The sequence below is a fragment of the Aplidium turbinatum genome, chromosome 3 (genome assembly GCF_918807975.1).
Source record: "Aplidium turbinatum chromosome 3, kaAplTurb1.1, whole genome shotgun sequence".
Lineage (NCBI taxonomy): Eukaryota > Metazoa > Chordata > Ascidiacea > Aplousobranchia > Polyclinidae > Aplidium > Aplidium turbinatum.
In genome coordinates this window covers 29,433,802-29,451,809 of record NC_137474.1, presented here as the reverse complement: position 1 = coordinate 29,451,809, position 18,008 = coordinate 29,433,802, and the positions used below count along the sequence as shown (strand labels likewise).

At 36.5% G+C, this 18,008-nt stretch overlaps 1 protein-coding gene across 2 annotated transcripts in view; it reads left to right on the top strand.

Moving 5' to 3' along the window:
* LOC145766444 (carbohydrate sulfotransferase 3-like) overlaps positions 1 to 18,008 on the top strand; it is a 76,972-nt gene that overhangs the window by 32,589 nt on the left and 26,375 nt on the right. For both annotated transcript variants that reach the window (XM_082578159.1, XM_082578158.1), the window contains exons 4-5: positions 8,372 to 8,538; positions 15,428 to 15,536. In XM_082578159.1, coding sequence (XP_082434285.1) covers positions 8,372 to 8,538; positions 15,428 to 15,536 — 276 coding nt within the window. The remainder of the gene's footprint in view (positions 1 to 8,371; positions 8,539 to 15,427; positions 15,537 to 18,008) is intronic.

Here is an 18,008-nt window from a genome sequence, read left to right as displayed (position 1 = left end):
TTAGAATAAAATTTCATTTGTACGTACAGTATCCATTTCAGTAGGCCTACCTTTTCAATATAAAGCTGCATTCATAAACACATGACTTTCGGGTATTTTTCTTGTGATGTAGGCCTACTGATTCACAACTGTTTACATTGAATATTTATGGCTCCCTTACGTTAAACACAGTTCATTTCAACCTTTGCTTGCGTTTTGAACTTTCGTGCAATATGAACCAATTGAACTAGACAAGTGTAATTATGACATCATAATGGTAAACAGGGCTGAAAATAAGTAATTTGCTAATTGAAAGCTTTTGAGTAACGATTTCAAAAATATTTTCATTGTCGAATATCTCAAAAACTAGAGCCAATTCGAAAAAACTAAGTGCATTTTCGGAATCAGGGGCCCTGAAATACTCTAATATGACTCTCATCTTTTGTGCCAAAAATTTTTGTTGGTCTTTATGTTATAGATTCACTGACTGCCAAAAGGCTGTAAAATCAACTAAAATGACACTAAAAGCATGCACTATTAGTGACTCTCAGACTTGGAGTAGGGTGAAGATGTTCCACGTGGAAGTTAACAGAGGAAGTGACGTCAAAATCACGTGGTCAAATTTTGAGAAATCCCCTTTTCAAACACTGCTAAACCACTTCAAAATTTACTAATTTTTCAGAAAAATTCAGAATTTCTCCTTGGGTGAACCAGTGTCAAAGGTCAAAACCCAACAAAAATTTTTGGTTTGCAAATATCAGTGAGCAAAATGGAACATTATTCCAAACTGACAAAAATTTTAAAGAACATCAAGGAAAATGAGCCACCCTACTAAACAACTTTAAAAAATTTTAGAACAAAATAGTAAATATGCCAACAATGCACTGGCGGATTTGGAAAGAAATAAGGAAAGGCCAGAATTTTAACAAAGCAAAATTTATAAGATAAACAGGCAATGCAAAACTTTACCTCCGAAAAAGTAACGTTGGATGGAGGAGTTGTGGGGTGAGGTGTTTAACCCCAGAAATTTTTGACAAATATTATTTTTTAGGCATTTTCGACCCATTTTGTTTTGTTTTTATCAAGATGTACAGTTGTATACTTTGTATGTAACCAAATTTATTAAATTAATAGTTGAATTAGGTAGAAGGTTTGGTTTAAAATAAGTTAGTATAGTAAATTTAAAAAAAAAGTTTACAACTACAAAAGTTTCAATAATTTATTTCTTGAAAATTTGTAGTCTTTCAGGAGGTTAGAGCCTCCAAAATCTATCTAAAGTGTCCTCAACTTCGTTTCACTTAGGTTATAGTATTTTCACGGCACATGGAACTTTATAGCCTATCTCTATTTACACTGAAACTTATCAATTTAATTGTTAATTAACTATAGGCTATTTGAGTGAGTATACTAGTGTTTATTTCGGAATATAAAATTATTTTGTTAGTATTTTGTGAGGTAGCCTATGAAAGCTTTTTATTTCCTTAAATTCACTTCTGAAACTCAGGGATATCTAAAGAAGGGGATACGAAAGCTTTTATTACGTCTGACAATAGAAGAGTTTCTGTTCATCGTAAATAATCTCTGTTTATCGTAAAATGACAATTGGCACCGATGGTAGTTTAATAAATCTTGTTATGATAACCTGCATTGCGCTATTAGAAGTTGTGTTATGATAAACTGCATTGTGCTCTGTCAATCAAGAAGAAGTATTAAAACATCTCAATAATCTTTCTGTCTCTAAAAGTACAGGACATGATAGAATTCCTATAAAATTTGTCAAACTATCCTCACCAATAATCGCCCCTTTCCTCACCAACTTATTCAATGAGTGCATCGATAAAGGTGTATATCCTGACGGACTAAAGGTCGCTCAAGTCACCCCAATCTTCAAAAGTGGCTCCAGAAAAAAATGTTCCAACAACAGATCCATATCACTATTGTCCTCTTTCACCAAAATATTCAAAAAATGCCTGTACGAACAAATGTACAATTATCTAACAAGAAAAAACCTGATCTCACCACATCAGTATGGATTTAGAACACAATATTCTACTTCGTTAGCTGTGTCAAACGTTTGTGATAACATTTTAACTAACTTAGATAATAAAAATACAACTTGCTCTGTATTTCTTGATTTAGCTAAAGCCTTCGACACAGTTGATCACACTATTCTCATACAGAAACTGCAAACATATGGTTTTCGGGGCCTTCCATTACAATTGTTAAAAAGCTAGATCAGCAATCGTGTACAGCACACGGTCGTCAATGGAATCTCTTCAAACTCAAGATAGGTTACCTGCGGTGTGCCCCAAGGATCGACATTGAGACCCCTTCTTTTCTTACTTTATATAAATGACTTACCAAATTCAACAAACATGAATGTTAAACTATTTGCAGACGACACCAATCTTACGATGAGCGACAAATGTGAAATTTGCAGAACAATGTGAATGCCGAAATGCAAAAAGTTTACAACTGGTTGAAGCTTAATAGATTATCGTTAAATTTTTTTAAAACTGAATACATGCTAATAACAAATAAAAAACAAATAAAAAAATTTAAGATTAACATTGGTAACACAAGCATTCAACAAAAAGATCAAATAAAATACCTTGGCGTTTACATAGATAACAAATTAACATGGAAATATCACATAGACAAAATTTGCGGAAAAGCAGCAAATGGTTCATGGGCGTTGCTAAAATTCAAAACTTATGTCAACACAGACACTTTAAAAGATGTGTATCACGCTTTGATTTACTGTCATTTGCAATATTGTATATCAAGTTGGGAAAAGGCCTGTGACAATGTACTGGATCCAATAATAAAATTACAAAAAAAGGTTATAAGAATAATTACGAAACAAAATTACCATGCTCACACTGACTCTATTTTTCAAAATAAACATCTTAAAACTAAAAGACATACATAACATTGAAATAAAAAAAACACATGTACAAAGTTCATATGAATCGGTATCCGTCAACGTATTGTGATTTATTTACAAATGCCTCATCCGTTCATCAGCATAACACAAGATATCAAACAAGCAACAACTATTTTATAAATAGATCAAACACAGAATTTGGCAAAAAGTCCATGCAGGTATTGGGACCAATGGTCTGGTCAGAGGTTCCAACTAGGCTAAAAAACTTATCATTTCATTGTTTCAAAAAAGATATCAAAACGTTAATTTTACAAAGCTACAGTGCATCGTAAGTGATATGTTATGGAAACCAACTTGCCAGTTTCATTATTATGCAATACAATGTTCAGTCGGAAACTTGATTAATCTCTACTTGCTTCTTGGAATTTTGCATTTAGGCCTACGTTATCTTAAATATGTTTTTTTTTTTTGGTGCGTATGTTGAAGCGCGGGAACGTTTTAACGTTTTATTTTATTTTTCTATTGTAAGCTTATTTTAAATGGCAAAATTGTCATTTCCGTAGGGTGGCAATTGACTAGTAGACCGTATGGTCGTCTCGTTGTCTCCTTGTCGGTATGGGAACTTGTGTAACTTTGCATTGTGTATATTAATTGCATATTTCAAACATGTACCTATGTTCCCGTTACTGACAAATAAAACATTGATTGATTTATTAGCATCAGGCCTGGATACTCATTGCATGCTCATTGTCACAATCAAGGTGCAATGCCTCGCCATGGCTTGCTTTGTATCTTCAACGAGCGTGTTGTTTTGGTTGTAGAATTCTGGTGCGATGTGTTATTATCGGTTATGACCTGAAGTAACCTCTGATTACGAAATCTGTATTATGTAAAATGTGTTTTCTGGAATCATTTTCCCTACGTGACATTCTAGAGACTTCTGTTGTTTACATTTAAATGCTGCTTGATAGAACAATGGTTCTTTATGATGTAACATTACGTAACCTTCTCGAAGTTACTGGACTGAACAACCAACTATAAACAGTGGTGTAGTTTGTGTAATTATGATAATAATTATGAGTTGATTATGAGAGTTGTGTTATGAGTTGTGGATTGGTAGTTGGTACAGAAATTATTGTTGATTGAGAGTTGAAGTAATCGAATACAAGTAGATGAGAATTGGTGCTGATATAAATTGTGTTCGAAATTAGAGTTATTTGAGAAGCCGTTCGTTAAAGTCCTTCAAGAAGTTAGATTATCATCTCACTAGTAGAACCATTCGACATTTAATTGACTGCTTTTCGGTTTGACCCATTAAACTACGTCATTGAACCTTTCCAAGTCTTTTTCCTGGTAAGAGATAGAAAGAAATCGTGACATTCTGGGGGCTCGTCCGGGAAGTTTTAACCGAAAAACCGAAGAATACCGAAGATTTATTGAAAGAATAATAAATTAATGTCAAGATGGCGGATACTGTCAAACATGAGATGATTGAAGACTTAAGGAGCATGGCTGAACGAATGGGGCTGACTGGTAATGAGAAGTCTCAGTTTGTGATGGAAGAGTATCACAAGATAATGGACCAGAAAGCTCAGCGAGAAGCTGACGAAAGAGAAGATAGAAGAGCTGCTCGTGAAATAAGGAAAGCAGAACTTGAAGCTGAAGAAAAGCGAGCACAACTTGAAGCTGAAGAAAAGCGAGCACAACTTGAAGCTGAAGAAAAGCGAGCACAACTTGAAGCTGAAGAGAAGCGAGCACAACTTGAAGCTGAAGAAAAACGAGCACAGCGTGAAGCTGAAGCAGAAGAGAAGCGGGCGCAGCGCGAAGCCGAAGAGAAGCGGGCACAACGCGAAGCAGAAGAGAATCGGGCGCAACGCAAAGCTGAAGAAAGAAGAGCGCAATATGAATTGGAAAAGATAAGACTTGATTTAGAAAGACAAAAGCTGGACATTGGTGAGCGATCTAATTCTACTAACGATAATGCTCGAGATGTTATTGTGGCGCAAGTTAGACGTCCAGATTTGCCATCATTTGTTGAAGAAAAAGATGAGTTGGATAGTTATTTGTTAAGATTTGAAAGATATGCTACAATAACCAAATTGGAGAAGTCGACGTGGGCTACCCAGCTAAGCATGTTATTATCGGGACAAGCTCTTGATGTATATTCAAGATTTTCACAAGAAGAGGCCATGAATTACGACAGATTGAAGTTAGCTCTGTTAAAGCAATACAATTTTACCGAGCATGGATACCGTCAAAGATTCCGTGAGGCAAAGCCTGAACAACACGAAAGCCCAGGTCAATTTATTGAACGTTTAAGAAACCTTTTGTTAAAATGGTTTGAACTTTCGGGGCCGAACAATCATTGGACGGATTGGCAAACCTTATAGTTAAGGAACAATTCACAGATTCATGTTTAAAAGATCTGTCTGTTTATCTAATGGAGAGAAGTCCAAAGACTTTAGAAGACATAGCCAGTGTGGCGGAACAGTACTTAGTTGCTCATGATGAGAAGTTGTCGACTGAAGAGACGTTGTCATTCAATAATGACGAAGAGCAAGCAAATAATTTTGAAGGAGGTGCTGTTCCAAGAGAAGTACGTTGTTTTAATTGTAATGGCTTAGGTCATAAGTCTGTTAATTGCCGGACTAAGATTAACAGAAATCATCAGGAATCGAGGAAGTGGTGCAATCGTTGCAATAGGCAAGGACACGAAGCGAAGGAATGCAAGGACAAGTCGTTTTCCCTATCCAATCAGTCTGGAAAAGATAAAGACACGGACGTTTATCGATGCGGTTGTGCGTTAATGATTCCTGAACCCACGCTTGAGGAGAAGAGATCGGATGAAGATGTTGTGGAAAAAATAATACCTGAAGATTACCTGCCAGTAGTAGATGGAAAAGTTGGAAACAAAAAGGTAAAAGTTTTACGTGATTCTGGTTCTACGGGTATAATGGTGAGGAGAGATTTGGTTAAAGACAGTCAGTTAACAGGAAAAACTGGAATTGTAATGTCGATAAATAACACTTCAATCCAAGGACCGTTAGCGAAGATATATATCGAAACTCCATATTGTAGTGGGACTGTGAAAGCGTTATGTTTACAAAACTCTTTAGTTGATCTTATAATCGGAAATGTTATTGAGAGAATTTCTGAAGTTACTTGTTATTCTCGTGGCAAGAATGGTCACTTTGCTCGAGATTGTTCTGCAGATAATCAGCAACGATCTCACGATCGCGGATGCTACGAGCGCGAAGAGCTGAGGAGAGGGTGCAGGCGACGACCATTTGGAGTTTGCTATGGATGCGGTAGACGCGGACACTTCGCCAGGGAATGCGTTGCTAACGGCGGACATTCGGAAAACAGACGTTGCTGTGACAACCACTGCTACCGATGTGGGGAGATTGGACACATAGCCAGGAGCTGCCCTTTTGATGAAAAGGCTTGCTACAACTGTCACAGAGAAGGTCATCTGGCCAAGGACTGTCCGGAGAGGAAGTGTTTCCGATGTAAGAAGATGGGTCATCTTGCTCGCCAGTGAACTGAAGTCATCGAGGACGATGGAAACTTTCACAGTAAACGTAATTATTGTTTTGAAAAACGCAGTCCTTGGTAGTTCATGCAACGATGGATTAATGAGAACTGTTTTATTGAGTAATTAATTGTTTTGTAATATGTTTTGTATTGATTGTGCTGTTATATTGTTTGCAACAATATTCTAAGGGGGGCGTATGTTACAATCAAGGTGCAATGCCTCGCCATGGCTTGCTTTGTATCTTCAACGAGCGTGTTGTTTTGGTTGTAGAATTCTGGTGCGATGTGTTATTATCGGTTATGACCTGAAGTAACCTCTGATTACGAAATCTGTATTATGTAAAATGTGTTTTCTGGAATCATTTTCCCTACGTGACATTCTAGAGACTTCTGTTGTTTACATTTAAATGCTGCTTGATAGAACAATGGTTCTTTATGATGTAACATTACGTAACCTTCTCGAAGTTACTGGACTGAACAACCAACTATAAACAGTGGTGTAGTTTGTGTAATTATGATAATAATTATGAGTTGATTATGAGAGTTGTGTTATGAGTTGTGGATTGGTAGTTGGTACAGAAATTATTGTTGATTGAGAGTTGAAGTAATCGAATACAAGTAGATGAGAATTGGTGCTGATATAAATTGTGTTCGAAATTAGAGTTATTTGAGAAGCCGTTCGTTAAAGTCCTTCAAGAAGTTAGATTATCATCTCACTAGTAGAACCATTCGACATTTAATTGACTGCCTTTTGGTTTGACCCATTAAACTACGTCATTGAACCTTTCCAAGTCTTTTTCCTGGTAAGAGATAAAAAGAAATCGTGACACTCATGGTAATTTATTAATCCAACTACCCGTATACTTGCTTTACATCTAGCCTACTGCAAAGGCTTTGCTAAGAAAAACAGATTACTGGTAACTTTTCAACTGTTTTTCCAAACAAGTATTCTTTAAAAATGCTCTACATAACATTTGCTAACTGTCTTCTGTAGCTGACTGTATCAGCTGCACAACAAAACTTTCTGCAATTTTGAAAAGAACCGCATGTTTCACGCGCTACAAACTCCCGCCCTGGTAGTGTCATAAGAATAAGGCAATCGCTGTGAGCCTTCGCATCCCCTTCTTTAGATATCCCTGCTGAAACTATGCATGCCCAACACCACTATAGTTAGGTAAATAAATGTGTTTTGAGCGAGCAAAGCGTGCTAAAAAATTTCGCAAACATGGAAAAAATTACATAATATTAAATTGTAGCCTAAATGTAAAATTACAAGCCGAAAAACGCTACCGTACACGAGCTAAATATGCGTGGGCCCCTAAACGGAGGTGAGCCTCCAGCCAGGGGTTTTGGAAGCAGTAAATGCGGCCTTGCACGATTTAAGCTATTGATTTTCGAGTTTCTGCAAAAGCTTTTTTAGACTGAAAAAAGACAAAAAACAGATCAAAATGAATAGGACACCAAATAGCTGTAGGCCTCCCTCGGCCGGGGGCGGTTAACACAGCCCTGGCCAGTACCATAAGTTAGCATCTTATTATACATATGCCCCAACAAAATAGTTGTAACATAGATAAAAGTTGTGTACTCAAATTTCTGCATTTTTTCGAAATATTATGCTATACTGCATGTTGTAAGTCAGCTAATTTTTTTAAAAAGCTTTTAATATTTTCTAGTTTTATATAAGGGAACGTTCAAATAATACGTAATGCCTTTGAGGGGGAGGGGGTTTATGCAAAGCGTTACGTTAGCGTCACATCGGGGGGGAGGGGGTTCAAGCAAAATGTTACGTAACGCTTTCGAGTACGGAATGGTAGTTTTTTTGTGCTGAATTTGTAGTGAAAAAGCGTTACATAGGGGAGGGGGATTGAAAAAAGCGTTACGTTGGCGTTACATGGGGGAGGGGGGGGTGAAAAATTCGGAAAAAAGCGTTACGTAATATTTGAACGTTCCCTAACACTTCCTTCCATCCAGGTGCTTGAGCTTGTACGAGACCCGAGAGGAGCCTTTGCATCGAGACTAATATTAAAAAATCGAGATATTTATAAGGACACTTCAGATACGTGCAATTCAGTAAAAAATAATTGGAATTTTGTACAAAAAAATCATGATTGGATTGGAAATAGCTATAAATTAATCAGGTTTGTATGAGATTGTAATGTCCATGGATACCAGAATTTAAATAAAAATTGGTTTTAATATTATAATATACATTCCTTTAGGCTACATTACTTCACTTCGAGATGAAAACTGGGTTACGCAGGCATAAGTTACTGGTATAAAAAGAATGTTGGTAAGCTTATTGCTTAAATAAACTTAATTTTCTCCCTATTAATGAGGTATTGTGTAGATTTATTTTGTCATACCAATAAGTTTGCATAGGATACAAAAAATGCAAATTGTTACTTGGATTTTTATTTGAATTCAAAAATACTCAGGAAATATTGTTGGGGTTCGACAATCGACATCCCGTAAACTTTAAAAACTGCTGTTTTAATAGATTGTTAGTGTTCTTAAAGAATGCTAGTGTCCATCCTTTTATAGTTTATTTAATTTTTTGTCTTCTTCATTTTCTCTTTGCCTTTTGATCGTTCATTAGAGAAACTTATCGATATGGGACAGCATTTCCGCTTTTTTGAAACTACACCTTTCAAATTTTTGAAACCGAAGCACCCAATTGTACAGAAATACAGTACAAAAGGATACGTACTGTAGAAATGAAATTAGGCTACTTTCAATTCTAAAAAGTCATTTGGTATTTTATTCTCCCCAAAAAACTTTTATCTTTCACGTGTTCCTCTGCTACAAACAGTGATGGGCATTATCGGCGATAATTTACCGGCGATAATTATCGGCAATAAATTTTTATCGCTTATCGTTATCGCACAATTATTTTTTCAGTTATCGTTTATCGTTATCGCCAAAGGCAAGATTTGATTATCGCCGATAAATTTTATTTCGGATCAACACACAAGTGGAAAAACCATGAAAAATAATATTTTTACTAGCCACCTAGTTAATGAAACTAAAATTGAAACCAGTTCTTCTTCAGTGCCTGAAGTGTGTGTGCACAGGTCGTTGTCAGGGGAGGGGGCACGCCCCCCTGCACCGATGGCCTTGACAACACAATAATTTTTAGAGTTGCAAATTGCAATGCAATGAAATGCATGCAACAATTCTCTTGTTGTTTTGCTGCAATCGGCAATCGTGAGTGGATTTTACAATTAAAATGTAAGCGCAACTCTGATTGCAGCATCGTGCATTTTACCGCACTTTTCAAGATCAAGACTCTGGAGAGTGGGATTTTATTGCATAGGCTTAGATTAGGGGCGTAGCAAGTTAAAAGTTGTTCCTGATTAAAGTTAAAGAAAATTAGCCATGCAGTAAGCATGAAGTAGATAGGCTATGTATGATCGTCGAGAAAAGATGCAAGAACAATTACAGTAGGCCTATAGTTCAGTGTTCTCGCCAGAGCGAAAAAAGTAGGGAGGGGGGCACCTGCCCAAAGTGAGAGAGCACCAAAATGTTAACCTAATGAACAAGTCATAAAAAAGCCGGTCACATAATAAACGCCATAAGTTTTCGTGGGGCAACAATATTATGAATGCGGAATGGTAATTTTGCAAATCAAAGTTAACAAATAACTAATCAACATAATAAGAAATCGGTTTATAAGGAGAGGCCACAGAGACAAAAAACGTAACAAATAATAGCCTAGTGAATTAGAATGAAAAATCATTTAAAACTCAGCCAGAAAACTGGGGAAGCGCTGCAAACTCATTTAGTGGAATCCAAGGTTTGGAAGCTCAGGGAGGTTATCAGAGAGTTTTTGGCATTAAATGGCTAATTTTAACATTGAAAAATCCGATATTGTTGTTCCGATATAAATTTCGTTTGATTTTGCGTTTTTTGGAATTTTTTCAATTATTGCTGACTTTGCTGTAAACAGCCCTTAAAGCAGAAAACAAAATACAAAGTTTGGAATTTTTTATGGTATTTTCATTTGATTTAATTATTTTGCCTACTGCACGTAAGCGGCAGTGTAACTCAATTGATAAAAGCATCCAACTGGTGTCTGAAGGTATAATTATAAGCACGGCGGCTACCTCAGTGGTTTGATCCTGGATCAAGAGGTTGAAGATTCGATACCCACTGCCGCTAGTGCGATTTTATTCATGCATAACTTACAAAAAGTTTTGTCCCTTTACAGTAGCCTATATTATGTTCGATTTTTCGTCATGTTGATGAAAACAGTTCGTGCTGCATGGGATGGGGCAGCGCTAATCAAGAAAAAAAAAATTATTGTTATCGGACATTATCGGCGATAATTTTATCGTTTATCGTTATCGCTTAACTTTTTTTTGATTTTTCGTTTATCGTTATCGCTTTAGGCATTTTTCGTTTATCGATTATCGCTATCGCTCAACTGAGAAATGAGTTATCGCGCCCAACACTGGCTACAAATAGGTAAATCTGAAATTGTGTTCACAGACTCTGTAAAATACCTGGGTGTTTTTATTGAGAGTTCTCTCTCAGATGAAAATGATATTTCAAGGCAGGAACGCTCTCAGTAGCCTACTGTGCTACAAACAATGCAAAATCTCATTTTGCTAAATGCTCACTCCCGCTGTAAAAAAACACTGTATTTCGCTCTTATCACATGTCTTTTTATGCATCCCAGTTGTAAAACAAGTTTAGATCTTCCAGCATAAAACGATTAGGCCTACTTGTTGATTACAATGATTCTTTTAGAATATTGCACAATTTGCCTCGTTATGTCAGTGCCCGTGAATATCAAGTAATGAATAATTACCATGTAACAAAATTTCGCAAAAGTTTTAGTTGCAGAAAAATTTTTATGTATTGTGTTCTGTTACTTCAAACTATTCACCAAAAAATAGCAAAAAAAATCTGAAGTGTATTTACTTTTGATAAAATGTCACTTTTTCTGATTGTTAATGTTACTCAAAGATTTTCTGTATTAACCAGCATAATTTTCTATTAAACGTGTAAGCATGCAAACCAGTGGTGGCGAAGTTAGTTGAGGATTGGGGGGGATAATTCAACAACTTATCAAATTTTAGATGATTTTTGAACATTGGGGGGATGCAAATTTTTGTACACAATTTTAGTGGTACCGGTATTAAGTTTATCCAATCATCGGACCTTGGTAAATTAGCTGCTAACAGCATAATATACAGATAAGAAATCATGGAGATAATAAAAGTGCTACCAGTGCGCTTGTGAATGCTTGTTTCTTATTTTTGCAGCAGTCAAAGAAAAATTGCTACTTCCAGCCGGATTCGAACTTATGACCTTCCAATGAATACTTAGTTTTTCAAAAAGACAAACAGAAGTTATACATTTCTTCTTGTCCTCTCCTTCACTAGAATCACTACACTTAGTGCACTATAGGACAAAGTCACTAGTCAGGATACTAAAAAACAATCGAAGCTACAGAAGAACATCTGCAAATTTATGACAAAAATAATAACTTTCAAACACTTAACAAGAACTTGTTACAACCGAACATATTGCGTCTTACGGTAGTACGCATTGAAAACTCATTAGCAATGTCATTTATGCTGATGTCATTAAGAATATTTTGGTGAATGTTGCAAATAATACTAGCATTCAACCTCTCCTGTCCCAAAGTATTTCTCAGAAAGGTTTTCAATCTACGAAGGTTGGAAAATGACCTCTTACAAGCAGCAGAGCTTACCAGGCAAACTAAGAGGATCTTAAGCAGTTGAAGTATTTGAGAATAGAGAGGTTTTTCCAACTCGGACAATGCCTGATAAGCTCTTTTAGATTAGAACAGCAGACACTACAGTTAGGAGCTGCGATTAAACGCGGGAGATTAATCCATTGCATACCAGAGACACAAGGCCTGCACAGGAGATTAAAACAATGAATCCCCTCATAAGCATTAGGCTACTACATTGCCGTGGCCGGTGGCCTGGTCCAACGCGTCCTTAATACCTTCAATGAAGGTCTTTCATTGTCTAGCGTCACATCCAAGACAATTTAGAACTGTGATCACACATCAACAAAAGAAAAACAACAGCAATGCATTTGCAAGATGCTTGCAAACAACTAAATCGAAGTACAACTTCATAGCAAATATTTTTTTCTAAATTATTGGGGGGGGGATGCTGCCAAAATATTGGGGGGGTATATCCTCCCCATCCCCCCTACTTCGGCACCACTGATGCAAACACAAAGAAATATTATGCAAATATAAGCCATATATGCATCATGCAAAGATGAAAACACTTCAAAAGTGATCACATTTGTGTGACTTGTGTCTAGAAACTGAGAAATCTTCTCGTATTACGGACCATACGTGCCCCCCCCTCCCCAATTCATGTTGCAAATCCACCGCCCTTGATATTTTCTTTCCATATAAGATGAAACCTTTCACCATCTTTTCCGCTTCCACCAATCACCCATACAGGGATCAACACAATCAAGATGGGAGTGCAGGAAATGCATTTTCATGGACATGAAACACACCATTTTTCATATTCTTTCATCACATTGTTTCCAAAAGTTGATAGTTATTGCTTCGTTTAACCTATTACTAAAATTCTGAATTTATGTTGAATTTGTAATGAGAGACTTTTTTTCTATATATTGAGACACTACCGTGTCTTATGCAGCTTTTTTGCTCGAAGGTTTGAGAATCGGCAACTCAGCTGCTGACTGCTATGCGAAACAGGTGCAATAGACTAGAGCAGTGGTTCTTAACCTATGGGTAATTACCCACATGTGGGTAATTTGAAGATAGCAGGTGGGTAATCAGCTGAACCAGAATATATAGAATTAGATGTAACAAACAATGTCACAGCTGTAAGTGGTAAAGTTGCTTTATTACTTACACTTTTTTTGATGTTTTGAGTCCCTTCAAAACAACCAAACAAGCACAGTGATATTTTATCATTTTTAAAATTGTTTCGTCATAGTAATTTATTCAAAAGTGAGAAAAACTAACTGGTAAAGGTGATCAGGTACTATGACACTTCCTCAAGTAATTTATTTTCTCATCAGTTTTGTCGCCGGTTTTATGTATTTTATTTTTGTGACATAATAATAAGATTTTTCTTGTATAATAATCAGTTCAGTTACAGTTGTTTTATGAGCAAGCTTGATGGCTGCGTTGCTGTTTGAAGTAGTATAGCTAAGTGTACATTTAGAGTTAGTGTTGAGACGAGCGAGCTATATTCTTTTGAAGATGAAAGCTTGGAAAAATTCTGGGGAAAGCATATCCAAAAATCACTAACATTGTTGACCATGTAGCCTATATATATTCTACTTATCTCTGTGAATCAGCAATTTCAAGTGTTGTTGCTTTTTGAAATCAAAATCCCGAAACAAGCTGTTAGATCTGGAGTCAGATTTGAGTTGTGCAGTATCCAAAATCGCACCCAATATTGCATCGATTGTACACAAAAAAAACAAGAACAAATGTCTCACTGACACTATTGATGTCGTTCTTTGCATTAAATGTTATTTTTGTTGAATAACGCTGTTCTATATTTTTAATACGGCAAAATAGATAAAATTAGATTTTGGGTAATCGGACTTTGATCTGGACAGAAATGGGTAATAAGGGAAAAAAGGTTAAGAACCCCTGGACTAGAGCATAGTATGGAAGAATATGCAATGTCATGCCGGTTTTTTGTTTTTCTAAACGATAAACTGTCAACCATATAGCAACAACGGTCTTCTGTATAGTTTCGGGGTTCTCTCCAAACTCTTGAAATAACAAATACTGCAGTATCAAACGTCGTTTTCCCTTAGTCAGCCATCTAAATTGGACCGATGTGTTCTGCAGATCACATAAGGTGCACAGCTTTAACTTGGTCATTAATTTCCATGCCAAAATACATTTCATAAGTATAAAAGCTTTGCTTCTAGCTTTGTTTCACTGCACATTTCGCTTGTTATTGTTAGTCTGATATGGTTACTGATGTAGATAGACCACAGACATAGCAAAAGTTTCAAAACAATCAGTAGAAAATTCAAAGAAAATGAAGGGGTGTACCAGCAAACATCTATAGGATTGGCCCATGATACAAGAGAAGGATCCCCAGATGATACAAACTGATATGAATGAATCAACAAGTGAATAAAAAAATAACAGTTAACCTCTCAAGTACATGTAGCTCCACACAGAGTGAAATTTACATGCCTTTTGACTCTTTTTTATTTCTTTAAAAGTATTATTGACTCAAAAAGAATGTCTAAAAAGACATTACGAAAAGTAACTACGGACAAAGGCCAGTGTTTCGATCTTCAGATCTCTTCAGCGTATCTCTTTCAGATCTCACAACAATCACTCAAGTTTCAAATCATCATCTCAACCAACGCTTCAAGACAACTTTCTACTTTCACTTTACTACGCTGAAGAGATCTGAAGATCGAAACACTGGCCTTTGGCAACTATGACAAAACAAAGGTCATTGTTATTATACTGGTTACAGTTGTGAAGCTAAAATGATAGCCACTATGACGTCACACTTCATCGACCTTATAAGGAATTTAGAATAGGAGATTGAGAAACAGGGTACTAAAAGTTCAAAAACCTTAAATACATATTTTTTAAACGACACTTGTGGAAAAAAAATTGCTAGAAGCATGTTTTAATTAGCAATATCTTTCAAAAAATACTAAAAACTTGACACAACTAATTTTTTGTTACATGGTGTACAACGTTTGATGCTTCATTGAGGAAACACATGTTTTTGTTTATCAACCGTTGCATTCACTCCTCAAATCGCTTTATATCAGATCTGATGTCATCTGATTGTTTTTATCGTTTTGATACTTTCAATTCTTCCAACGCTCATTGTATGTAAATTTGTAACAGTAGATTTACCCATTTAGTGAGTTTTTAAACTGACGAAATCCAAAGTGGCTCTCTGAGACCTTTGCAGTTTGTGTATTATTTCGTTGTTTTGTTTTGGATATGGACAGCTTTGTCTGATGCAAATAAATAATAATAATAATAATAGCCTTCCATTGCAGATACGAAGATGTTTGTCAACATCCTCTTGAAATGGGTTATCAGATTTATCGTTTTGCTGGACTAACTATGACATCACACATAAAAGAATGGATTAAAGCAAATACTCAGGTAAGAAAAAAAACAGTTAGGAAAACACTAGCTTTAAAACTGGTTTCCTTTTATAGTTTAATTTTTTTAGAAGAACCAGACATCTTAGCAGCAGTCTACTGCTTGTTAAGCATATGCATAAGCTGGTTTAAATTTGATTATACCATTAGGCTATTAATATAGGCTATAAGGGAATCATTTTCCTCGAACTGGGAAAGCTTCTTTGAGAGCTTTATCCTGGCAGTTTTGCATACTTGTGGGGGCTTTGAACCAGTGGCGTAGCTAGGCTGGGAGGGGGGCAGACCGCCCCGTGCGGCACGTCTGGGGGCAGCACTTTCAGACAGGACGTTTTTTTTTTGATAATGCAAAAATACACGAAAAATAAAAGCAAACAGAATGGCAACGTTTAAAACATAGAATAATTCCATGTCAAATCAATTAAGAAAATGAAATTATTTATTGCAAATGTCTTGAAACTACAAGGTTTTTTTTTTTTATTGCAAACTGACTAAATTAACTTAGTCTCTATAATAGTTTTATGACCCCATCGAGTGAAAATAGGAGAGTTACCTTGTTTTTACACATCGTTGCTGAATACTGATTAACCATAGTAGTGGCGTATTCTCCATGCATGCAAGTTATGCACTGCATGCCTTACAATTCTGATGAAATCAGAAATCTTTCAGGTACAACGAATTTATGTGTAGAAATAGAAAATGTTAATAGCAGAACCTACTCGCTCTCTTAATTTCAATATTTGAAACAACTGTTCGTTTTCAAACTTTGGCAACTTTGCTGACCCTGGCAACCCTGCATGCTGAGGAGAGCTCAGCATTAGAGATGCAGCAAACCCAAAATTTTTATCCGCACACCGCACCGCAACTGACTCATCTATCTGCGCACCGCACCGCACACCGCAATTTATCTGGAACTTTGACACTGCACCGCACATTAGTGATGCAAGCCGCGCCGCGCCGCGCCGCGTACGCGGCCGCTTTTGACTTTTTCGCCGCGTGCCGCGCCGCGCCGCGTGGAAGGTTGAAATGACAAAGCCGCGCCGCTTGCCGCGTAAACTTTCAAGAAATTAATTTTTCGTAAACGTAAACTTTCAAGAAATTAAACTTTCGTAAACGTAAACTTTCAACTTTTCAAGAATCAGCTATGAAACTTCAAATTTAAATTGGAAACACGGATCAGTTATTTTTCCCTTCGGAAACCCTAAGATGGAAAGCTATGCAAATGCAAATTGCAAATGGCTTGCAGTTGACAGGGTTTTAGGGCTTGCTTGTCAGGGAAGCTGTACGAATGTTTTTGGTTAGTAGCCTAGCTGATAAGCTCAGTTACCAGGCTATAGGCCTAGCGCAACTACCGCATTATTTACTATATCAGTTAGCCCAGTGAGTTCAGGCTATAAGTTTTACTCTTGTGTGTGTAGTTCATATAGCCACTGGCATTATAATTGCATTATTGCTTACAAAAAGTGTTCAAAAGTCCTGATACTGGATCCAGGAACATTCTATTTGTCTTAGTTTGTATTATGTCTTAGAACTTAGATGCATTGCTGATAAGAGAATATGATCTGGTTAGCCTGGCCAATTAGTGCACAACTGTATTGGTACTAGGTTACCAGTTATATGCCATGGATGCTTTTTCCTACAATTGACTTTCTAAACAATAACTCGTTAAAATATTTTTTTTTAATTTTGTAATTTGCGGTGTGCAGTGCGGTGCAGTGTCAAAGTTCCAGATAAATTGCGGTGTGCGGTGCGGTGCGCGGATAGATGAGTCAGTTGCGGTGCGGTGTGCGGATAAAAATTTTGGGTTCGCTGCATCTCTACCGCACATCGCAAATTACAAAATTTTTAAAAATTATTTTAACGCGTTATTTTTTAGAAAGTCAATTGTAGCAAAAAGCACCCATGGCATATAACTGGTAACCTACCAGTACAATTGTGCACTAATTGGCTAGGCTAACCAGATCATATCCTCTTATCAGCAATGCATCTAAGACATAATACAAACTAAGACAAATAGAATGTTCCTGGATCCACTATCAGGACTTTTGAACACTTTTTGTAAGCAATAATGCAATTTTAATGTCAGTGGTTATATGAATTACACACAGTGAGTAAAACTTATAGCCTGAACTCACTGGGCTAACTGTTATAGTAACTAATGCGGTAGTTGCGCTAGGTCTATAGCCTGGTAACTGAGCTTATCAGCTAGGCTATTAACCAAAAACATTCGTACAGCTTCCCTGACAAGCCAGCCCCAAAAACCCTGTCAACTGCAAGCCATTTGCAATTTGCTTAGCTTTCCAGCTTTGGGTTTCCGAAGGAAAAAAAACTGATCGTGTTTCCAATTTAAATTTGAAGTTTCATAACTGATTTTCTTGAAAAGTTGAAAGTTTACGTTTACGAAAGTTTAATTTTTTGAAAGTTTACGTTTACGAAAGTTTAATTTCTTGAAAGTTTACGCGGGAAGCGGCGCGGC